The sequence below is a fragment of the Antedon mediterranea genome, chromosome 3, assembly GCF_964355755.1.
Source record: "Antedon mediterranea chromosome 3, ecAntMedi1.1, whole genome shotgun sequence".
Classification (NCBI taxonomy): Eukaryota; Metazoa; Echinodermata; class Crinoidea; order Comatulida; family Antedonidae; genus Antedon; species Antedon mediterranea.
The window spans coordinates 27296068-27321260 of record NC_092672.1 but is presented as its reverse complement, the minus strand read 5'-3'; the positions used below and the strand labels follow the sequence as shown (position 1 = coordinate 27321260).

The 25193-nt window shown below is 33.3% G+C and overlaps 3 protein-coding genes across 5 annotated transcripts in view; 2 read left to right on the top strand and 1 right to left on the bottom strand.

Annotated features, from left to right (window-relative positions):
- LOC140045121 (ubiquitin carboxyl-terminal hydrolase 5-like) overlaps positions 1 to 6256 on the bottom strand; it is a 28288-nt gene extending 22032 nt beyond the window's left edge. The window contains exons 1-8 of the mRNA XM_072089875.1: positions 6090 to 6256; positions 4705 to 4830; positions 4065 to 4122; positions 3531 to 3652; positions 2775 to 2869; positions 1931 to 2166; positions 1314 to 1408; positions 699 to 835 (exon numbers count right to left, since the gene is read on the bottom strand). Coding sequence (XP_071945976.1) covers positions 699 to 835; positions 1314 to 1408; positions 1931 to 2166; positions 2775 to 2869; positions 3531 to 3652; positions 4065 to 4122; positions 4705 to 4830; positions 6090 to 6188 — 968 coding nt within the window. The 5' untranslated portion in view covers positions 6189 to 6256. The remainder of the gene's footprint in view (positions 1 to 698; positions 836 to 1313; positions 1409 to 1930; positions 2167 to 2774; positions 2870 to 3530; positions 3653 to 4064; positions 4123 to 4704; positions 4831 to 6089) is intronic.
- LOC140045122 (uncharacterized) lies at positions 940 to 15462 on the top strand. Of its 3 annotated transcripts, none has more exons than XM_072089878.1 (4): positions 940 to 1175; positions 9200 to 9631; positions 13257 to 13496; positions 14055 to 15462. In XM_072089878.1, exons 2-4 carry the CDS (start codon positions 9322 to 9324, stop codon positions 14321 to 14323), a joined length of 819 nt encoding a protein of 272 aa, XP_071945979.1. In that variant the 5' UTR covers positions 940 to 1175; positions 9200 to 9321; the 3' UTR covers positions 14324 to 15462. The 3 variants fall into 3 exon arrangements, with proteins under 3 accessions (XP_071945979.1, XP_071945978.1, XP_071945977.1); XM_072089877.1 differs by lacking the exon at positions 940 to 1175 and adding an exon at positions 6405 to 6446; XM_072089876.1 differs by lacking the exon at positions 940 to 1175 and having other exon boundaries at positions 8972 to 9631.
- A 4945-nt stretch (positions 15463 to 20407) lies between these two features.
- LOC140043785 (patched domain-containing protein 3-like) lies at positions 20408 to 24372 on the top strand. The gene is made up of 3 exons (XM_072088261.1): positions 20408 to 20622; positions 20885 to 21868; positions 22320 to 24372. Exons 1-3 carry the CDS (start codon positions 20592 to 20594, stop codon positions 23234 to 23236), a joined length of 1932 nt encoding a protein of 643 aa, XP_071944362.1. The 5' UTR covers positions 20408 to 20591; the 3' UTR covers positions 23237 to 24372.
- The last annotated feature ends 821 nt before the right edge of the window (positions 24373 to 25193 follow it).

Here is a 25193-nt window from a genome sequence, read left to right as displayed (position 1 = left end):
CCCTAGTCAGAAATGGCTCTCACCCATGAATAAAATGATTTAGGCTAGGCCTAGCCTAGTACGTGAAGCCGATATACGATCTGTACTATTCTCGAGGTATAAAAATAGTATAATTTATGACTCCGTAATCTGTACTAAATTTTGTATTTCATTAAATGTCAAATAAATATATGCTACTACTGTTATTATTACACTTTAGGCCTAGCTTAGAAAATCTACAAAAAAATGTATTTCACAATGATCGGGTGGTCGTCGTTTGACAGGGGAGAGAGAACACAACGTACGAGCTTGACGTCGCGAGTTTGGAATCCACTGATGACGTGATTTTGTGAATATCTCATGAATATTAATGAGCTTCCCTAAGCTGCTGAAAAACAGACTTTCCATGAATTTACTCTAAAATGTATATGAAATTTAATTTTTTAAATTTCTCGTTATTACTTCTTCATTCTGACATGTCTATATTGTTATAATATTTTTTATTTAATAAATAAACGATATTTAAAAGCAATTTTAAACCCAGAATCCCCCTTTAAGAAATTACGTTTGACAATAACTATTAAAATAATAACTTTATGCAACTTAAATAATACATTGGAAGTTTAATGTTAACACAAATGTTTCAGTTCACTTCTGAAAAGCTGCAAACTCTCCCAATATCAGAATTGTAGTATTATATAGTTTTCATCAATATTTACCTGTTGCCAAGGTTACGCATTCCAGTATACCCAGCACCAAACATTGGAGTCAACTTTTTTCCAGCTTCTTGGATGACATCCCATTCTGATATTTTCATATTGGCATCAATCTCTAATTCTGTCATTGTTTTATCGGTCTATAAACAAAAAGTTTCAGTATCTCATAAATTAGGATTTACATAGTGTTTGTAAGCACAATTTGGTTATATTGTGTACTTAGTAGGCATATGCTTAGTTTATGCCTATTTGAGCACAATTTCTACTCTAAAAATCTATTGGGCTGGTTATTGAAAACAAGCAAGTATTATAGAGAACGGCATATAGCGCAGTTGGCTAAACTGGTGACAGTGGCTGTGTTGTGTGCTGAACCCTAAAATACAGTTTGAATCTGTCGTCACTTTCTGAGCATTCAACTGGAGGGTTGGAATACGAACCTATATAACGCTGTGTCTTCTGGATGAGACGTTAAGAAATTAGGTAAGTGTACTACTCAATTCACAGCAAGCAAGTAAGGACTATAGTGCAACACCAATTAATAATAATACTAAGTACATCACACAAGGCTGCCTACCTCGAGTTGTGAATTAATAAAACGATAAATCAATATTATCTTACCTTTTCCATGGACATCATATTAATACCAAAATGTGATAAATGTTGAGCTAACTTGGGATCTTCCACCATATCATCTTCATCATAAGAGAATACATCTGAAATAATTAAAAACATATCTGCTGTAAACAACATAGACACAACAGCATACTATATCATTGTCAATACATCACATATTATACTTAACATTACACAGCATTAAAAAAATTATTTTTTAATTAAACAATAGCCTTCAATTTAAAGGTTAAATTCAAAATCATGACAATGAAAATATTATGCCTGTGTCTCTGTACAATAACGCCATTTATATAGTTAAATTGATTTACAAGAGAGAAAAATTAATAATTATTAACATGCATTGTCTTATTGCACTGCTCAACACATTCATGTGTGCTGTAGGTGGTGTGGTGCGTAGCAGAGTACCAAATGTAAGTGTTGTAAATCACATTCAAGGAAGTTTTAGGAGTGTGTTGTGTGAGTGATCCCAAACCCATGTGTCAAAAGATAAGACCTGCAATCTTATCAAACTATTGAAATTACATATTAAATTTACACATGAAAATGGACAAAATATCATTCAAAGTGGATAGGTCTATCAAATACAAAAAGTAATCACCCACCTGCTCCATTTGGTGTAATGGTTCCCAGCTTGACAGCTAAAGGAAATCCCTTCTCCTTGTAATATTCAACCGCATGGTTGTTACCCCCACTTCCATCAAAATATTTACGGCCACACAGTATCGCTCCGTCTGTCAGGTTTATCCAAAGATTCTGGGTGAGGTCACATCTTGTGCACTTCCATCCAGTCGGTGGAACCTTAACACCGTTGTCCAACTGTTTCAAATTGTCAGCATGCCTGCAAGTATGTTTGATTGTTTGGTTAAGCAATAAAAGAAAAATTTCTGCTTCATTACCTACACCAGAATGGTGAGAAGTTATGTGGCAGATTGAGTGTGTTTGTCTGTTCGTTTCTTTCTATATTTGTTAGTTAGTAGGATTATTCAAAAAGTTATTGGCCGATTTTCATAAGATTTTAAAGAATGGTTTCAGCTGTATAGGAACAAGTCATTAATTTTGCATATGCCTAGGCGAAGGTTTGCACTCTGCAAGTGTCCTTCTAACATGTTTTCCAGTAGGCAAATCAAGCATTCCTAGGCTCTGCTGATTGGTTGAGCATTATTCGCATAGTAAAAGTAGATGGAATTTATGAATATGCGGACAAGAGGGAGAATAAAGAGCTTTCCATTTATGACGACCGACAAGCTAGCAACAAGAGGTCAATCGATATGTCATTGTCTGGATCTATCACAACTCTGTTGAGGTGGGCAGCAAGGAAACAACTTGAATAAATTGACATGACCTACTGAGGCAATTGATCGCCGCAAATTCGAAAGCTCCCTAATAACTAATATTTTCTACACAACTTAATAAATGAAATTAAGCAACAACATATGTTGAACTAACTTCGATATAAATCGTTTCTCTCCATCCCAAGCTGCAACCTGTTCCATACGTGATGCGGATTCAGCTGAAATAATCCCAGTTACTGCTAGCTGAACCTACAGTACACAAACAAAACAAAATATAAATCAATGGAAATGATTATAATATATCTGAAAAGAAAAGAATTAATATTGTTTTTGTTAAACTTCATATACTGTAAGGAGACACCTTCGGGATCCACAAAGAGTTCCCTTAATATGGGTTGACCATATAGTGTTAAAACATATATTGCCAGTTTTCTCAGGTAGGGATGTTCCCAATGGAGGTGTTCTACGTCAAATCAACGTAACTAAAAATGCTTTTATTCAAAGATTATCCAACCTTTACAATTCAATTTTTATTACAGATAAGATTATTGATATTTTTTTAACAGTTTGTAAATTTTTAGTGTTTAAATCTATTTAATTTTGCATGTTTTTGTATAATTCATATTGTCATTTTCTGTGTTTTTATGTATATTTATATCTAAATATTTTTAAGGCATCCTATAATTGGCGATTCTTCGCTGTGGGTTGTAGTTGAAATAAAATAAATATAAAGAAGAGATGTTAAACTATATTGAATTTGTACCGGAATAACATAAGGCCACAATAAAATCACTTACTTATTTTTTTTTATGTGTAAAGACTTTTAAAAAACCACAAGATGTTAGTTTTCAACTTTAAATTATCTCAATGAAGGTGTGCAGACTCTAAAGTGGGAGTATCACAACCTTACCTTTTCAGGAAGAGATGCATCTGGTAGTGAAAATGAGATAAAGTCTGGAAGCAACACAACAGAATTGCTCTCTTCGTACTCATACTGGTCACTGTCATCGCCCGCAAAACCGCCCTCAACACCTAAAATTAACAGAGTTACAAATATTCTAATGTCAAATTGTGAAATCATGTATAAATACATGGTAATACATCACAAAATTTAATAATTAAACATTAAATAATTCAGTTTTATTATTATGAAATCCTATCATCATCCACCAAGGCTATAACACTTTTTAAAGAGAGTTTGAGGGTGAGAAAGAGCTTTTTTATAGTAATGCAGTCAAAATCTGTAGTAATTAAGACCATGTTTTTCATATTGATTGTGTGAAAAGTATCATCAGCTGAGGTTTAGCCTTTACAGTATCATTTATGGTATGTTCAATGGTCAAAAGCTTACAAAGTCCCAAGATCAAGGTACAGTATATCAACATGTAACATTTCTCATACTGAATGTTTGCCTCATAACTTGGTTAATACAGATTCTAATTACCAATAGCAAGTCTGGTTGGTTTGGCCTTTTCTTCCTCTGTTTCAGGCGCCTTGATTATCTTAAAAAACAAAATTCAGACATACATTTATTCGGGGAATACAGTTTCAATACCTGTCAGCCTTGGGGTAAACTACCCACATAAATCTTCAGGCATATTATTTTTGTGTCAGCTAATTTCAAGGGAGAACATCTTCCATCCGGGACCCACTATCTAATTTGGAATGACACACTGATTTTGCTTACACTATTTGAAGCATGTTCACACATAAATTAGCTAATGATTCGTCATGCAGTTGCTTTTTTGTTGTTTTTGTTTAGAGGTTGGTATTTGACAAGTTCTTTTACTTCTTTTTTTGATCCCTGAAACAGTTCTTATTTAATATTACCATTTTAAGTTATTGTAATTAATGTATGCTGTTTTTATTTCATGAACTGTTTCTAAATAAATGTTGTTGTTGTTGTTGATATTGAAATCAGGTCAAGTCTGGCCGATTACTCGGGAAAAAATAAGAGGTTTACAGAAGGTGAAGAGGGACTGCATTAGTACATGGAACTTAATACTTTAAGGAAACATTAAATGCTTTTGTTTAGAAAGTTCAGAACATTCTTGTTCCTTGCTAAAGTGTTTTTATTTCCTCACCTTCTTCTTTGTTGTCTTTAGGTGAAGATAGACCGGATTGCCAGTTTGATTGTAGTGACGCAATACATGTGCTTTGCCAAAGCCTAAAAATGTCTGCATACACACATACAACCCATTCTCACTTTCCTATTAAGGAAAACATTTCACAATTAAACCATAAAGCTATCCATGACTGTTATTAAAACTAGAGATAATGTGTTATTGGTAGGATGAATGATTAAACAAAAAATTACTCTATTAATTACATTAATTGTAAATTGCTGCCCAGGCAGGGAGTTGTAAAATAATATTATTATAATATTAATAACGCCGTGGTTAGGATTCCGGCACCGGAACTCAACTGCCAACCGTTAGGGAATCCGACACGCTATTGCGCATGCTCAGAGCGCCGGTAATCGGTGACTCTATACTTTATCAACAGCGATGGATCATTTCATAGCTCCGCCACGGCGAACTAGCGTAGATGCCTACTAATAACGGGATCCACTAATAGTAAATACTAGGCTAGGCCTACCAGCTAGACGTGACCAGTGGGCCTATTTATTTTGTAATTGTAAAAGTGGTTGCTTCATTCATATATAAACTTCATATAGGGCCTAATTATGAATTATATAATTACATGAGTTGACTAGTTTTATGATTTTTCAAGTACAAAATAAAAGATTTCATATAACGCATTATAACTGTACATAACATGCAATCACAAGTTAATTTATTGACGGAAAAAACTGTTCGGGAAGTCGGGGTCGCAACGCTAAATACAGCATTACGATTCTTACGGTAGATAGATATACCGATTCTTATTAATATCATAATAATTATTTTAACGCGTGGCGCCTGGCGTATTCGTATTTTAATTATTAATTCATGTATGGCCTAGGCCAAGTTTAATCCATCGCTCTCTCGCTCGCGCAACGACTAACTAGGCTACAGTAAATCCTAACACTCCGACTCTCAGCAGTGGTAGTGTGGTGTGCAGTGTGGCACGTCACAAGCTATAATTATTCACTTCCCAGAGCTCTGAGCATGCGCAATAGCGTGTCGGATTCCCTAACGGTGGGCAGTTGAGTTCCGGTGCCGGAATCCTAACCACGGCGTATTAATAATAATATTTTACAACTCCCTGGTTAGCCTAGCTAGGCCTCGGGCCTAGGCCTAGCTAGGTCCTACTAACCTGCTAGCAGAGCACTACTACTACCCTTCAACAAATAGTACGTAACTTAGCAGTTTATTATGCTGGTTAGTATATAACATAAAAAATTAGGCTATTTATTGATCACAAACCAAACGGGGAGAGGATGCCTCCTCCCTTCGGCCCAAATTTCCACGGATGACTGAGCAACTGTTCTTGTGCCTGACTCTGCATTTTATGAATACAAACTTACCGGATTGTCAAATGAATAAGTACATTCATCTTTATATATTTTATCGCCACCTTGTGGTACAGATATTTTATCGAAAAATGCCGACAAAACTTCAGCCATGTTGAAAATAAAGACAATTTACACCTCTTTCTTTGTTTCTAAAAACACTTGGCCTGTTCTAGAACTTGTCAGACCTGTAATGATGACATTTAACCTCAAATTTCTAGAGCGGAACGAGCCAATCACAGTTGTTAGCTCTTGTTTTATTAAAAACTTAACGGCGAGCGTGATTGGTCAAAGCGGGAACTTTAAAAAAATTGCAGTTTTTGTGTGTGTGGTGGGGATTAACAACATACAAACAAAATCTGACTGAATAATGTAAGAATATTGCTTTTTATATATCCAAATTATCTCAACAATGTTTAAGACTCTTAACAATTATTCGCGTTAATTTGTTGCTAATATAGGCATATTAATTATATAATCTCGTTTAATTAACTGCTAGTTTATAACCTAGCCTAGGCCTAGCTATAGTAGGCCTACTAGCTAGGCTCTAGTAGGCCTAGGCTAGCCTACCTAGCTAGTAGCCTAGGCCTAGTAGTAGTAGGGCCTAGGCCTTTTATATCTAGCTGGCTAGGCCTGGCCCTACTAGGCTAGGCAGGCTAGAGTAGGCCTACTACTACTGCAGGGACTAGCCTACTAACACATAGGGGCCTATAGCTAAGACTAGCTAGGCCTCTAGGCTAAGTGTTTTCATGGAATTTCAGGATACTGTACCATCCATGTTACTATACTACAGTAATTAATATAATATTAATTAATAAAATCGTACCATCTGAACGGAGGGGCCGTATGAAAATGAGAAAAACAAATTAGTTATTACTGTAAAAAATGTTTGCAGTGGCTGCATCTACGCCTAGGCGTCCGTAGATCCAAGCTAGATTCTATATCTATGCCTATTATTGACCCGATCGGGCCAAGGCCCTCTTTCTCGGGCCTCCGGCCCTCGTAACCTAAAAAAAACATCCCTCTAGGAAAATGATGAGAAAAGATGACGATCAATAAAGAAGATGGTGAGTAAAACTAAAATGTAAACAAAAAAAAAAAAAACCAAAAACGAGTTTCGACCCTAGCCTAACGCTACAGCATTACATTGTGAGACCCAAGTACTACCCATTCAGCCATCCAGCTGGCTTACAATCCACCGATATCATAACCTATTAGTATTTTTTTTTTAAACTATAGGGGGCGCAATATCGGCGTAAATATAGAATCTACTGTACAGTACATGCCTGTAGTGTTACGTGTATGATTGATAAAATTAGAAACACATTTTTAATCTCTTAAAACCAGTGTAAGCATAGGCTCTGCTAGGTGAACAGTCGATCGTCTCTTAGAGACGATTGGGCCCATTTTTTTATATGCCCGATCGTCTTATACGTTTGGCCCAATAGTCTTAATCGTTGGGCCCGATAGTCTTAATCGTTGGGCCTGATAGTCTTAATCGTTGGGCCCGATAGTCTTAATCGTTGGGCCTGATAGTCTTAACATTGGGCCCGATAGTCTTAATCGTTGGGCCCGATAGTCTTAATCGTTGGGCCTGATAGTCTTTAACATTGGGCCTGATAGTCTTAACATTGGGTCTGATAGTCTTAACATTGGGCCTGATAGTCTTAGCATTGGGCCCGATAGTCTTAACATTGGGCCCGATAGTCTTAACATTGGGCCTGATAGTCTTAACATTGGGCCCGATAGTCTTAATCGTTGGGCCCAATAGTCTTAACATTGGGCCCAATAGTCAAGTGTGTCGTTTGTAAATGTGTTCCATTATAGTTTATAATTGAGTTCTCGGCAAAACAAATAAATGAGTACTTATCGAAATGTACATAGTTTATTACATTTGTATCACAAACTCGTGGAAAGAACACCCTTAATATATTTTATGGTGAACAATTATAAATCCATTCGTTTTCGTGTACCTGATCTTTTTTCCTTTATTTTTACAATGGGCCGATCATCTAATTATTGACCTGATCGTCTAATTATATTGGCCCGATCGTCTTACTGTAGGCGTTGAGCCCCATAAAGTGGTCGATCGTCTGTCAATCCGCTGCTATTGTACTGCGGAAAAACGGTGACTGTGACAATCGGTATACACTGGTATTTTTTCGGTGTATTTTAAGAGGTGAACAATTTTTTTACAATTTTTAAATATAGGAAAAACAGTTGTTCATGACATATTTTATACTACAGTTAGTATATTGATTTTGATCTCCATCTCCATGATCTTCACAATCGTCGTTATCGACATGAAATAATATTACTAATTAAATTATTTAAATGGACCATTAGTACATTTCTAAGAGGTGAACAATTTTTTTTAAATTTTTAAATATAAGGAAAATAGTTGTTCATGACATGTTTTATACTGATATTGATTCTGATCTCCAAAATAAACAAAGCTTTTTACGGATGATTTATTTATTGTACTTTTTCGAACCTAAATAAAAGAATAAAGTTTGAATACCAGTTAATTATAAACATAAATGTATTAATGTGTGTGTGCCATGTAATTTGACACATTAAATTAAGCTGTCCCAAAAATGTTGATTTCCTTAAAATCATTGGATACATTAATGTTATTGTTAAGAAAATGTATATTTATATCCATGTATTAATTTATACATTACCAGGAATAAGGTGGTTTATACCACCAAACAAGTCTTATTAGAATCCTACGCTTGAATAAACATTGATTGATGATCTCATTGCCCTTATTTGGTTTAGCCACTCCCATCAGACTTTGTGATTGGTTAGTATCCTGTTCATTGAGTAATGCTACCAGCTGACAGTCACTGAATCGTGAAGGATAAGCCTTCATTGTTTAACTAGAGTGAGCAAGGATTATTCATTCGTAATAGTGACTACATCAGGTTAACCCACTGTTAATTATTTGGTCTTCAGAAACATCAATTTATTTCACAAAAATATGGTTATTTTAACACAGAACGAAGCCTTAGTGGCTCCAATAAACTTCTGCGATAAATGTGGTACTGAGGAGGGCGGCAAACAGCATGAACTATCATTAAAGTCCAATAAACCATTGGTTCTTTGTTTCTGTAACTCTTTAGTAAGAAAACGAAGACAAAGTAAACGACGGAATACAACGGCAGACAGGTTACAAATACAGTACGCTCAAAACCAAACAAATCTCATATCAAGACGAACATCGTTACCGGCAAGAATTAACATCATGGGTGCTTTAGAAAGCAAGGGTATCGAAGGTAATCAAACACCGAATACGCATCGGAAGTTACTTAGGGATCCAAGATCACCGACAACGGGAATCGACAGAACACCGATTTCTGTAGAGAATGGGATGGACAATGCACGTGTTGGCAGTGAAGTTGATTTGTGTTCAACTCCAGTCAAAAAAGCAGACTACTTTGTTGATCCTCGATCACCGAATTGTCCACGTACCCCTATTCCTCTGAGTGATCCAAGATCACCCTGTGAAACTGTCGCAAGAACGCCAATATTTTTAAAATATTCAACAGAGAAAGGTAAGGAAAACTACTACAGTTAGTAAATTATCATCTTTTTTTTTTTTCATTTTAATCAATTTGTTTTCATACATCATTTACACGAAACTTTAAAACAAACTAAAATTCTTTTCATAAAACAAATTTATAAACAATAGTTCTCATTGTTTTTTTTTTTTTTATTATTTTCTTATCGTCCATTGCCATTATATACTCTGTATTACTTTGTTGTAACTTCTTGATATTGATAGACTCACTGTACAGTACCTCTTTTTTTACAATGATTACTATTATTTTCTGTGAATGATATACCATCTGTACTTCATAATAGCATTATAATTGTTTAAACATGACCTAATTTGTATTACAATCACAGTAAGGTGAGTAAATAATTGATTCATTGATTTGTGTGTGGTGTGGGTGACTAAATGAATTGTACAACCTGTTTGTGTGAGTCATAAACTCTACATTAAAACAGTACAAGGATTCAGTGTTCATTTCTACTGGTGGTGATTTCCATACAGTACCTGTGGTTAACCAACTTTCTAGAAAATCAATTCAGTTTAAAATACTAAAATGATTCAAAACTTTCAAATATTTGTACAGTAGTTAGTATGGTACACAGTAACATGTGGTTACTCACTTGTTTGATATTTTGCACAGTCTATTGGTTTAATCAAGTTTGGGATTAAACATAATTTATTATTACAGTATTTAAAAATTAAAATTAATTTGAATTAAGTACTGAAAATAGGATTGATTGAAGGGATAGTTTTATAAAAAAAATCAATTTTTAGTCATACTGTAATGTAACTTAAAAGTCTCACAACAGATATGAAATATATTATTATTACTAATTAAATTGACCATTTAGTACATTTCTTTTTCTTGGGTGTGGATATGGCAGTCGTTAAAACCAGTACTGTTAAAATAAACAGTTAACTGTTAAGCTCAGTCTACACTATCAAAATAAGTTTGACAAAAAAGGGGTAATGTGTCTAAATATGATAGAGATACTGTAAGTGTAATACTCAAATATGGTAGTGATATGACATCATCATTTCCCTATGGGCACATCACATTTTTTGTCACATCAAATTTGATAGTGTAGACAGAGATTTATACTTGTAGGCCTAGATACAGTAGATTGCTCAACATTGTTCATTCAAGGAACTATTGAAAAATTATGACTGTTTCTTTAAATAACTTCATGACACATGACCATGAGAAGCAAAGGATTTGAAAGTGAATACAATATTATTAATAACATAGGATAATAATGAAAACTTGTTTAATTAGTTTAAAAACCAATTGAAACAATATACAGTTTGTTTCACCACCACTGTATCACATGAGGATTTTGCAATGTCAAATCATGTGGCTAGTACTATTAAATTTTATTTTCACTTAATTGAAGAATTTTTTTATATAGAATGCAAGGGTAACAAAAGTAGACTTACAAAATTTCTGAAAAGGTTTTAGGGTTGTGTGTGATACAAAATTGCGCTTAGATACTGTACAAGGAGCACTTTTATTTTTATACCCTAAAAAAAAACAATGTACTGTACCAGTGTGAAGTAACACAAACTCATCATCTCTCTTCTTTGATTACCAAACCTCTATTCAACAATTTTGAGTATGTTATTGTTAAGGGGTGGCTACGAAACTGCATTAGTGCCGGTTTGGGTGTACAACTTAGTACTGTTACTTTGCTTTGTACACTAACTACTAACTAATACACATGATAAAACACTAGTACCCTACAGTATATTGTCGCTTAAAAAAAAACGTGATGAAATTCGACAAGAGCACTCAAAGAGGGATCATCCTGCGGTGTCGCAATCACTACTGTCGCTTCCTGTATGCCAGAGATCAATCTTATTTGTCTGCGTTCTCAATGAAATGAACTTAAAGTGGCCTCTTCACTTGTTCTAGCATGTGATATTTAAACCATATTCCTTTTTAAGTTCAAGGAGGTACACTTTTTTTGTCTGATAAAATGTAATATCAAGGCCAAAGCATGCTATACTACTATTTTTTATTTCCAGACAATTAAGAGTGTAGGCCTACATAGTTTTCAGTATACAAATTTAGGGAAAACTTTAAGTTTAGTTTAGGCCAAATAAAACAAACATTTTTTTGTTAGTTTCACATGACTGTTTCAATTTATTTGTGTGATGATGAGTGGCTTTACTTTACAGTTCTTCTGTATACCGTAGCTAATTTGGTGCCAAAACTAAAAGTTGTCATTTACATCTTGGAACGCTGACGACGGAAAATAGTGTGAATTTTCTTTACTGAATACTATTACTTAACCATTTTAAATTTAATATGAAAATAGCATTATAGTATTAGTGAAAACATGTTCCTCTGGTTTCGATCTCAATTAAAGTATTTTCAAGATTATTAGGCCTACAGTATTTATTTTCTCAAGATGTTTACTATTGATGTTTTTAGGGTGACCTTTTTCTTGTATAAAAGGGAAATTTTACAATCTTTATTGTCTGTGAAAATGGGGTTTTCCAAACTGTTTCCATCTTTGTAAAATGAAACTCTTTTCATCATAATAATTAAATATTGTTCCTATACCAACTTACTTACTGAAGAATTATAATCCTACCTACAGTAAATTGTAATCAACCACAAATAAAATGTTTTATTTTCACTTCCTCTTCCTGTGGAAAAGTTGGTTTTAGTAAAAGGAAGTAAAGTTCAAATTTCAATTCCTAACATTAATACCATGTACAAGGTTTTAATTGCAACACAAAAGGTTGGAATCTTAAAATATTCATTTAAATTATTTAAGCCAAAATATTATTCCTACTTCAAATTTCCTTAAACTGTCAAATGTATTAGAAAATCCACAAATTATGTTTTAATGTTTTTTTAATCTGTAAAAATTATTATTATGCATTTTATAATAGCGTTTAGCTAATTGAATGATTACAAATATTCCTTGCCGAACATTTATAATACACCTATCAGAATACAGTATTAAAGACACCTTCAGGACCCAACAAGGCATCTCTGTAATAGGGGTGTCCCTGAAGTAGTCTTAATAAAACATATTTCTTGTTTCATTGAGAAAAGTGTCCCCTTATTAGAGGTGTTCCCTGTATTGAGATTGTAAAAATTGCCTGCAAAACGAAATGGGAAAAAATGTAATTGATCATATATATTGACCTCTTGTGACCTGATCAAAGCTGAAATATGGAATATATTTTGACCCTGTCTTTACCTTGTCCTCTATTTCATTTAATTAATTTTAGTGGTGTTCTGGTATACCACAATGAATTCCTCAACCAGGCGACCTACTTAACTTGCCTTATTCTTTTCAATAATGGTCTTTATTGTTCTTTCATTTTGATTTGAAATGATGCAATGTCATTCCTTAATCCAGAAAGAAGAGAATAATAAAATCTCATATATCATTCTTTTAATGCGTATATCAAAAGAAATAAATTTATCAAATCATTAACCATAATATTACAAACATTTTCATTGATTTACAAACAAAATTAAAATATTTTCAGATATTGTTTTAATTGCTTCAAATTTTTTAAAAGAAAATTGACATTGTATTGAATTTTAGACAACATTTCATGAAAATTGATAATAATTATATTGTTTTTCTCTTTTTTTTTAGAATCGGACAATACAGACACATTCGTTTTTAACGTAAAGCAGACGCCATCTCCTCCAACAATTGAAGTAACAAATGATACAGTACAAACAACTGTGGTTAGCCTAAATAAAGAAATAGCAGCGATTACAGAGGGTTTTAAACAAATCTCAACTCCTGAATACGATGACGAGTTGGCGACACTGGAGAGGACTAACACCAAGAAGGATGTCATTTATAGGGACGAACAGACAGACAAAAATGGTCAGTATTCTACTCTAGTTTGTTTAATCAATGAAAAAACATGGGGGTGGGGGAAAACAAAGTTACAATTATTGCAGAAAATTATAAATATATTTTTTTTTTTTTCAAAATCGTTTTACACCTTTAATTTCAATATAAATACAGTAGAACCCCTCTAAAGCTCTATCTACACTGAACAAAAAGGTGTGGCGTACCCAAATATGGTAGTGATATGACCAAATATGGTAGTGATATGACCAAATATGGTAGTGATATGCCATCATCATGTCAATATATGGGCACATCACATTTTTTTGTCACAAAGTGTGATAGTGTAGACAGAGCTTAAGAAGACCCAACAAAGGAGGGATTCTACTCACTGTTGAAAATTACTGAAATGTGATAGGAATGGCGCCTCTTCACAAAAATGCTTACTGTAAATACAGTAATCAGTTTTTTTACGTCCAATACAAGTCCTATTTTTTTTTTTTATTATATTTATTATTATTATTATTATATTTCCTAATATATCTATCTCGGGGATATTTTGTAATGTTTTTAAAATGTTGTACACTATAGAGTTACTAAAAAAAGCCAAGACAAACCGCCCAAGCTTGAAGAAAATCAACAAAAAGAAGATCCAAGAATTATCGCAGGGCCAACAACGCTCGCCCTTAGCAACCCGTAATCATCATAGCGACTCGCCGGTGTTCACCAACAAAACACGTACATACGTCAGGTTGGATCGCAACAGTGGTGAATTCCGCAAACGACAAAACAGCCTGGGATCGACAGGAACTCGTCTCTCTGCTAAATTTGAAATTTTTACAGAAAAGGAAAATGTTTAATTTGTGTTCTTTTTTTCTATAACACACTGTTGTACCTATCTTTATATTCAATAACATTCATTTATTTTTATGTTGAAATATTGTAAATATTGCAAATGGGAGAGTCATGATAATCACACACAACAATATGGTATCATTATAAAACATATACTAATATTAATTATAGAACACGGTACCTATTATAACAAAAACTATTTATTTAATATTCAATATCTATACATAAGGCAATTTAATACTTGAATGAAAAAGTACAATTATGATTATGAGATATGACTGGATGATGTGTATATTTCAGCAAATGGATTATTTTTAGTTGGATTGAATTCACATTTTGAAACGTTTTATATCATGTTGCGTTTAATTTAATTGCTATACGAATTACTACAAAAATTATTGAAAAATTTATATTAAAAATTTGATGTAAAATTGAGCTGGTAAATTGCTGTGGTCATACAATGAGGATTAATGACAAAAAGGTAGAATCCTGTTGAAGGTCATTTTTGATTGGAGGCTTTTCTGGTTAGATCATGAGATGTCTTTATGTAATACTGTAGGCTATAACCAACTCCTACTGTATTTCAATTTGAATAGATTAGGCCTATACCTTAACATTAATGTTTAATTATACTACAGTGAAATTGAATTTAATCATATGTTACTGTATTATAAATAGCATTAAACGTAACAGTTATATAATATATATATAAGTTATACAGTATTAAGATGTACAGAAACTGATAATACGTACATGGTATATCATGCATTCATTAATCAATAATTCCAATTACAGTAAAACCCCTATGGGATCCAACATAGTGTCCCTTTAATAGTAGTGTCCCTTTAATAGTAGTGTCCCTTTAATAGAGGTTGACCATAGTGTTAAAAACATTTATCTTAATTGTGTCACAGGAAAGTACCCATGGGGTTCCCCCTGAATAGAGGTGTCTCAAATGAAGGATTCTACACTATTCGTTGAATAGTAACACAAAAACTATTAAACTATTAAATATTAATATTCTATTGAATTGAATTAATAATTTTGTGTATTGCTATAATTTGTGTGTAGTTCTCAACGCCAAAGTTGACGCTGTACAGACATTGTATAATAATGGATTGTTGTATTAAATAATACAAATTTATTTAACAATTTCTCTTTATCTTATCTATTGTAAGTGTTATGTTTGTGTACATTCCATTCCTACCCCTAAACAAATAGGTAAAAATCAACAACCAAAAGTAGAAGTTGAATTTGTTTTATATGCTACCAGACGATAGACATAATAATTTCAGAGAAAATAATATGAGGAAAAATGTTCCGTCTCTTTATTTGGAGTTAATTCCCCGCGTATTATTTTATTGTATATGATTTATATGTGTCATATGCCTTCCTGCATCTTTAAGCTCTGTCTACACTATTAAACTTTATGCCACAACAAATGTGATGTGCTCATATATGGGCATGATGTCATATCACTACCATATTTTGACATATCACTACCATATTTAGGTACATCACACTTTTTTTGTCAAACTACTGTAGTTTGATAGTGTAATAGCTTTATAAAATAACTTGTGATTCAGATTTTGATTTGTTGATTTAACATATAGGCCTATTCATGGTTTTAAAAGTTAAAACTTTTAATATCTAATATGTTAAATTGGCCTAATGACTATAAGATGTCCCTTCTCTTGTTCAGCTAGCTGTCAGTGGCTGATGAAAAAGACATCCATCATTATTAGTAATCTGTGAGTTAAATATGAATGGTCTATGCTTCAAAATTTAAATCCCCAAAAAACACATCGTCGGGCACATTGACGCGCAAGTCATACCATGTAGGCCTACGTCACAATAGTCATGTCACAATTTAGCGCGAAATACTTGGGTTATACGCGCGAAAATAATTGTTTTTTATTAAGAGTCATTCTATGGTGGAAAGGACGCTAATGATCTGTATCGCCTTCATTACATCCGAATTGTATATATAACATGAGCTTGCTTTACTCTGTGGTTTCCGGTTTATTGTGACGTAGTTATAAAACTCAGTTTGATTATCATGCAAGTTTCCACGCACTTTATACAGGTTAAATTCCAAGTATAGAGAGTTTGCGTTGCATTAATTGCTTTTTGTTGGGAGTTGAAGTATCTTGGGCTACTTAAAAAAAAAGAATATTCTTTTAAGTGGTTATTATATAGGGCCTAGATGTATAGTTAATAAACTCCTTGCTAACCTAAAAAGTTCAAGTTCAATAATAACATTTTTTCATTAATAATAATGATGGTACTACTCCTACTACTGCGTCGAGCTTGCTCGGATTCTTTTAACTACTTATTTCCAGCCGTCTCTGTTCATCATTGCTCCTGGTAGCTCTTCAATTTTATGGCCGGAGTCCGCAACTTTGGTCAATGAATGATTTTGGGGGCCTGCCTGGTCTTCTTGTCCCATGTGATGGCATCCAGAGCATAAGTTCGCTTATCAGTTCACTTTTGTTGCGGAAAGAGTGTCCAACAAAGCGGACTCTTCTTTCTTTGATAACATCGGTGATCTTGCGAAGATTCCCATATAGCTGAGCGTTCGAGAGGTGCTCTTGCCACGAAACGTTAAGAACGGCTCGTAGCATCCTAGTATATGTTCCGTTTAGAGTGTTTTCAAGTTTCTTAGTTAGGGTCCATGTCGATGACCCGTAGAGAAGGACAGACAGTACAGTATTAGGATAAAGATTAGAAGTTGGTACTTGTCTCATCTTGACCCTTATTACAATACAATATTAAATTTTTAAAAATGAATTAAATGCAAATACAGTACAATTATGTAATAATATGTAATAAATTAATCATACAATGAAACAACAAATAACCCCCCCCCCCCCCCCCCACCCAGAAAAAAAAAAAGAAGAAGAAAACGTTCTACCCGAATGAATTACAAGAGCGTGCAGTCAAACATACATAAATTAGAAGTTGGTACACTTGTCTCACCGTGATCCTTATTACAATGCAATATTAAATTAAAAAACAAAAAAAATGAATTAAATGCAAATACAATTATGTAATATTTAATAATAATCATACAATGAAAGAAAAGATAACCCCAAATAAGAGATAAGAAACTTTCTACCCGAATGAATTACAAGAGCGTGCAGTCAAACATACATAAAAATATACAGTATAAAACATACGAGAGGCCTGTCGTGAGAATTCTACGTTTTGATCTATTTCATCATTGTTTCTTGAAAATGGTCAAATCGAAACGAGGAATTCACAATATTCCGTTTCTTCAATTACATGTTTTGTTTTCGTTTAGATTATTCAGCGGATATAAAGGATTTAAATTACTGCTTGTTATAATTACACATGGTTAGCATAGGAGCAACTAAAAATTGAAGTTTGTAATGACATTTTTTGTAGGTTCGAATAATACTCTCATCAACCAAAACATTATTTACCTGAAAAACTGTAAATTAAAGCGAAAAATAGTCATATTGGTTGCCAGCACCATTAATTGGTTTTTGGTTCAATTTAACCGTTTATTTTGTCATTTTATAGGAGACAACATTATTTTTGTTTTTTCGTGATTAATTACAACTACAAATAGCCTATTCAAATTCGTTTTTTTTTTAATCTTTATTGTTAATATTGTTGCATTGGGAGACAATACATCTTTAATATTTGTCAGTTCCTCTGTTTTTATTCAGTTCATAACGATATGTTTTCCAACGATAGTGTTATTATGTTATTGGTTCATTGGTCTCGGAAGTTAAAAGCCAATCCCTAATGAATGCTGTTTGTACAGCTAAGGAGTGGCTACAGTCAGTGAATGCTCTAGGAACTAGGAATAATATGAAAATTGACATTTGGTTGGCAAACAGTATGATATGATAACAAGATACAGTACAACATTCTATTTATTTCTTATTACTCCTTTTATCATTCTTTCTGTAGTGTTTGACGATCGATATTTTATTCGGGATGTCGACATTTTCTCATCGCGTTATTGACACATAACCTACCCGATGTTTCCGCAACCATTTTTTCCATATACTGTACATATTTTCACCAAGCAATATCCAAATATTTTTTTTATTTTTTTTTTTACAATTTTTTTTTTTTTTTTTAACTTTGAACTAAATAAGTCTGCTGTCTGGCTTCTGAGGCCCGCGCAAGATAGATACGATACACCATAGCCTTCCACTAGAGAGAAATCAAAAAAACCGATTTGGATAATTTTGAAACAAAAAATGCTCATCCATAAACGTGAATAAGTAACGTAATACAACGAACGGCAATGTTACGTCCACCATCATTCACAGGCTAACTGAATACACACTATATAACTCCCTCGGAGCATTATCCCGAGCATTATCCCGAGCATTATCTATCAACTTGTCAGGCCTCACTTCATATGATTCCATTCAATAACGATTTTATGTTACTATTATATTTCTATAAAATAGTTTATTATAATCTGTTTCTAATAAATAAGTAATTTTTACTCACAAATGTTGTAAACTCGTGTACCTTCTGTTAAGATGACGAATACACATTTAATTCTTGGTTCTTAACAAACCATACAGGTGGTTGTCAAATAATATTTAAATTAGGTGTGGCGACTGGTACAGAGATTATCTTTACTTTTATATAAAAAAAATAAAATTGTATCACTACTATTCTTAATTATACATAATTAAGTTCCTCCTTGTGGGAGAGCACGTCTTGGCACTAAGGCATCTAATTGCTGAACATTTATCATATTTTAGGCATACCGATATTCTTAAGACAAGGATAGCCTAATTCGTAATGGTAAACTGGACGTTCGTTATTACGACGCGATCCCATTTCATTCTCCTAAAAAAACAGTGGAGGGACGGGCTTGTTTCAGTAAAAACACAAATTGTTACTATAATAGAAACTTGAATTAACCATAATTCGTAATTGCAGTAACGATTGGAACGCACTTGACTTGTGAAATGCAATTACAAATGTCGTCATACATTCCAACGCAACAGGTAAAATGACGTCACACAGGTAAATCAACGTGTAAGGTGTCTAGCGTGGGCTACTGTATATTGATATATTGAGTGATGAATTCATGGGAAAGAATGTGAATTATTACAGGCCTAAATACTGAACCTATTATTTATTTATTATTATTAAATTGAAATATAATATGACCTTGTATGAATAATACATAAAAATGAAAATTGTTGTGTTGAAATAATATAGGCCTAATGTAATATAAAGATGATTGAACAGAAATAAGTTTGAAACGGTTAACGAGTATCTTATACATGTTATCATAGTAACGATAACGATGGAATAGCAGTCGCATATTTTACATTATCTAATTTGTATAGCTAGCTTTAGCCTAAGTTTCATTCGGATCGGTCTACGGAGGGCGGCGTACTCAACGAACAAACTTTTGGCATGTTGGTTACCTTGTTCTAGATCATGTGTTGGCCTTACATTCTTCTCCTTATTAAACATTCGCATTACCTTTTGAATATTATCAATATTTGATGTGTAGAATCAATTCAAGTGAAAATGTTTTAGGCTCAACGATTATAGAGAACGTCTTATGTAAGTCAAAGATGCCACCCTGAGATGAGTAGTAGTAATTCGTACAGTCTTATTAATTGTTATTAATTTATATGTAATTTTACTTTCTATTCCGAAATAACAGATTGAATGAAATGAATTAATGGTAGTAAAATGTATAAATAGATAGATAATATTGTTATGCATACTATTTACTTTCGGGATAGAAATATACAGTACAATTATTAGGGCTTTTTTGTTTTGTTATTTGTTTGGTTATAGATACGAATTCTGAAGAATTGAACAACTCCCTGGTGTGAGAGATGGTAATGTCGACAATTCTGCAAATTCAATACAATTGATGTATTCAAGATCAACAATGTGTTTTATCACTACATTCGTAAAATTAGGGGGATTTACATTTACGTTTACCAGACTGAAGTTCATTTATGATACATAATACAATTTTTCTAACAAACAGTCTCTATTTTAGTTTCTGTTCATACAATATAATAGACCTGCCAACATTTCTATTTCCTTATAGTAAACACAGCGACGGTTGCTTAGCAACGATCATGACATGACAAACTTTTGCGACAAACGTACCAATTATCTTGGTACGTTCGTCGCAAAAGTGTTTTTTTTTTCACTATAAGATGGTCGTGTCTGCATTTTGTGCAGGAATTTGTTTAGGTGATTTCTGAAATCCGATGAACTTCATGATTTGTGTTCAAAAGTATGCCGATTGAAGTGTTACAAGTACAGAAAAGTAGGTTTACATAATATTTGATGAAAGACGACGATTTACTTCATTTTCCTCTACCTGGTCTAACGGAACTTGAGTAAGGTGTAAATATTATTTACAAAGACTCAAAGTTACTACTGAAACTAAATATTGAATATATGTATTATTTATTGTGTCTGGGTGTAATTACGTATGCAACTTATTGGATTTAAATACATTAAAAGCATAATTAGGCAGAGTTGAAAGTTTAGTATCATAATTAGTGAATTTAGTTGTGTTTCAACAGAAATGGAAGTTAATCTGGATTGTATTAGTCGGCCGTTAAGCAATATTTATGCAAAATACGCCAGGGTAGTTTGTCGTCATCCACTACCCTTCATTTTTGTTCCGGTCATCGTCAGTTTGTGTCTTGGATCTGGCTTTCAACAAATAAAATTTTTTACTAATATCGAGTATCTGAGCACACCTAAAAACGCTGAATCTAAAAGAAATAGAGATTACATTGATGATGTCTATAACATAAAAAATAATGGGATGTTGGTCAATCGATTGTCGATGCCCACTTCATTTGGACGCGTTATAATTAGTGGTAGTCAACAACAGAATATTTTACAAAGTGAAGAATTTATGGAAGTGATTCGAGTTCATGAAACAATACTAGATATCTCTGTCGTGAATAATGGGTTAGAAAATACATTCCGTAATATGTGTCTTTCGTGGATGGGTGATTGTGCAACAAATTCAATATTGGAGGTCTACGACTACGATGCTACCAAAGTACCATTCGTTACCATCAACTATCCGTTTACTATTCATCCGACAGGGAAGGTGTTTGGAATTGCAACCGAATTAGGAGATGTGACGTTCGTTAAAGAAACTGATATCGTGAAATCAGCCAAGTATATAAGACTTTCTTATTATCTTAAAGTATCTGAAATCTCCGAACTTTGGGAAGAAAAGTTTTTAAAAGCAATGGAAGGATTTGATTCGGAAGTGATACGTATCTCACGTGACACGTCAACAGCTCTTTCCGACGAGTTTCTGATCTCTACCTTTAGTATAATACCATTAATACCAATCGCCTTCTTGCTCATTGTGTCATTCTCATTGATATCTTCAGCAACTATGGACTGGGTAGTAAATAAACCCATTTTAACATTACTTGGTGTTGTATCCGCTGTTCTTGGAGGACTTGCTGCAAATGGACTTCTGTTATACTTTGAAGTGACATTTACTGCCATATGTGCATTAACTCCAATTATTATTATGAGTAAGTCATTTTTATTCCATCTTTCAAACACGCTGAAATAGTTGTAGGCTTGTATTGTACTAGTGTAGTAGCATCTGTCTTGTATGAGCAGATATGTTGAACCGGAACATGTTTCATGTGCTACGTACAGTAGTTCTTGTTATTTTTTTATGTGTTAAAATAATCAATGGTTATGCGCACACTCATTATGTACGTATACGCTCTGACAAAGTGTAGGGTATTATAATTACCCGATAATCCAAAGATGAGATGTTAGGGTCTCATTGTAGGCCTACTAAGCCTCGGCAGTAATGCGGTAGGGAGGCAAGTTCCTTTCCAAACTGCCTCATCCTCCCAGTATATTCAGTCATAGTATTTATTTACATCTGAGTGGACTAGGAGTCGGCTACCCAAATCATGTAAGATTAAAGCACTTAAATGATAACAGAGCAAGCTATTTTATCTATTTCAGGTATTGGCATAGATGATATGTATATATTGATCGCCTCTTGGCGGAAAACAAATGTACGTTCGTCGGTTGAAGATCGTTTATCAGAAACGTTATCAGAAGCAGCGTTGTCCATTACTATCACCTCACTTACAGACTTCATTGCATTTGCTGTTGGCTGTACCAGCGTATTTCCAGGAGTTTCTTTTTTCTGTATCTACAATGCCGTTTCCATTTTATTTGTATACGTCTACGTGTTAACATTCTTTCTTTCGTGTATGGTGATAACAGGACGAAGAGAAGCTAGTAATAGACATTGTATAACTTGTAAAAAAGTAGTTCCCGGTGATGTAGCTCATTCTTCCTGTTACAGAATACTATGTGCTGGAGGTACTTATAATACAACAAGCTCCGATTCATCTCACATTATTATGGTTTTCTTTAGGGATTACTTTGGGCCTCTAATGGGAAAATCTTGGATGAAAATTGCTGCACTTCTTGTGTATGCTATGTACATAGGCTTTTCAACGTGGGGTGTCACCCAACTAAAAAAAGGGTTAGATTTTCGAGATATTGTTTTAAAAGATTCGTATGTTATTCCATTTCAAGATATAGAACAAAATTCTTTTCAGACATATGGTCCCTTAATACAAATCGTTTTTACAGAGGAAATTGAGTATTGGCACCCTGACGTAATCAATTACATCATGGAATTGCATAACGATTTAGAAACTAGTAAATATGGGTTAAATTCAGAATACTTTACTACAGATTCCTGGATTCGATCGTTTAAAAAATATCTTTCCATTACTGGTCAAGCACCTACTAACGGCACTATTTTTCTAAACATACTTCAAAATCAATTTCTTGTTGAAAATCAATTTAAACATTTCGAACTTGATTTAGTATTTAATGAAGACAGAACACGTATAATAAGCTGACGGTTTTTAGTTGGTTCGAAAAGACAGCATGTTGGAATTGACACTTCAGAAGATGTGGAATTAATGGAAACTTTTAGAGAAATTGTTTCAGATTTTGAGTTTGAAGCTTTTGCGTTTAGTACATATTTTATATTATATGATCAGTACAAAAGTATTTTTCCGGCCACTCTTTCCAATCTTGTAATTGCCTTAGTCGCCATGATGATTGTTTCTATTTTGTTTGTCCCAAAACCAATCTGCTCCATCTGGGTGGTTTTGTCAATAGCTTCCATAGAGCTTGGGGTATTAGGGCTTATGACATTTTGGGGAGTTCGTCTTGATACCGTCACAATGATCAATATAATTTTATGTATAGGATTTAGTGTTGATTTTACAGCTCATATGTCGTACGTATACACAGTGTCTCCATCCCCCTCTTGTAACGATAAGCTTATTGACGCTTACTATACAATCGGAATGCCTATCTCTCAAGCTGCAATCTCTACCTTACTTGGGGTTCTTGTTCTAGTTAATTCACAAACGCGAATGTTTATATCATTTTTCAAAACCATCTTTTTGGTTATAACACTAGGATTAATTCATGGGTTATTTTTTCTACCCGTGTTGTTATCGGGATATCAGTCACTCGTACCTAACTCACTTACTCGCTGGTTTTGGGCCATTTGGCGTTCTAACAGAGTCGTCCCCTTATCACGCATGCGTGGATCTCTAGACCATACAATTTCACAGACTATCATGGAAAAAGAAGTCAATATGTAACTAACAAGTCAATATGACACGTCAGTACTACGCAGAAAGTGTATGTTTTATACTCACGATATTCACTCAGTGGAGAGCGCCGCCGTGGATATGTCTTTCAGACAAGGCTTTGCATGTTTCATTTAAGATATACTCAGACATTTACTTGGTCCTTAAGAAATAAATGGTTGTGTTGTGTTGAAGTTTTATTTTTAATTATTTCTCATGTTGCTATATTATCGCCTGAAGGCAATGTAGGTGGACGATTATATTTGACTAAGTTTCAAGTACAAGTTTATTTGTTTACCAGAAAAAGTATATACAAATTACAATGACATGTAAATGTAGAGCAATATAAAAAAAAACACAAACAAAATAAATAATTACATAATAATTGCTAACTGTTTAAAATAAATAGGAACATAATGTTTTGTGTTGGTAAACAAGTTTAGGTTCTTAATCTAGTTTTTAAATTTGTTTTTATATAATTATACTCATGAGTAATTTAATTATTAAAACTTTAAAAAAATGAATGAAGCTCTCATTTTTCATTATGTTAAACTTAAGCCAAGGTTTAATTTCGATGTTACTTTTGCAATCTAAGAAGTTTGGTTGGGGCGGGGTTTCGTGAGGGAGGTGTCTTTTCAAGACAGGGTACTTTTAGGTATTACGGTAGAAGACAGTGTCGGATCATGTATTGAACAACCTCTATTTACGCTGATATAAACAGTTATGTCTTTATTCTAAAACTATAGCATCATGCATAGTTGAAACTTACTTGTTCATTCTTGTTTTATAAATAGCCTGAGATGTTTAAATATATAGTATAATTAAATTAAACTACTGAGAATTTTCCTCCAGAAATTTACAATAAACAACAAAGAATATTTATCTTCAATTTCTCACCATTTAATAAAAATAATAATATCCTGGGTTTATATAGCGCCTAATGTTGTGAAACCTCTAAGCGCTTTACGCTCCATCGGCAAATTAATTATAGACAGTATTTTATGTATAATTTTTAAATTGTAACCAAGACGTTTTCTTTAAAGTTTAGAGAATCAATTAAAAGGTTTTCTTAAAATTATACAATTAACAAATAAATATTTCACTGTTACTTTATCAAAAGTTTATTAATTGAAAAATTCAGATACCTATGCTCTATGATGTCGTTTTATTGTTACTTTATGAGACGTTTAATATGGACATCCGGATAGTT

What these genes read in the sequence shown, in the direction of transcription:
- LOC140045122 (XM_072089876.1), top strand. Translation starts at nt 9,058, where the DNA reads ATGGTTATTTTAACACAGAACGAAGCCTTAGTGGCTCCAATAAACTTC. An exon ending in AAAATATTCAACAGAGAAAG is followed by an intron (nt 9,632 to 13,256) that starts GTAAGGAAAACT and finishes CTTTTTTTTTAG; the next exon opens with AATCGGACAATACAGACACA. An exon ending in CGAACAGACAGACAAAAATG is followed by an intron (nt 13,497 to 14,054) that starts GTCAGTATTCTA and finishes TGTACACTATAG; the next exon opens with AGTTACTAAAAAAAGCCAAG.
- LOC140043785 (XM_072088261.1), top strand. Translation starts at nt 20,592, where the DNA reads ATGCCGATTGAAGTGTTACAAGTACAGAAAA. An exon ending in AGTGTTACAAGTACAGAAAA is followed by an intron (nt 20,623 to 20,884) that starts GTAGGTTTACAT and finishes GTGTTTCAACAG; the next exon opens with AAATGGAAGTTAATCTGGAT. An exon ending in AACTCCAATTATTATTATGA is followed by an intron (nt 21,869 to 22,319) that starts GTAAGTCATTTT and finishes TATCTATTTCAG; the next exon opens with GTATTGGCATAGATGATATG.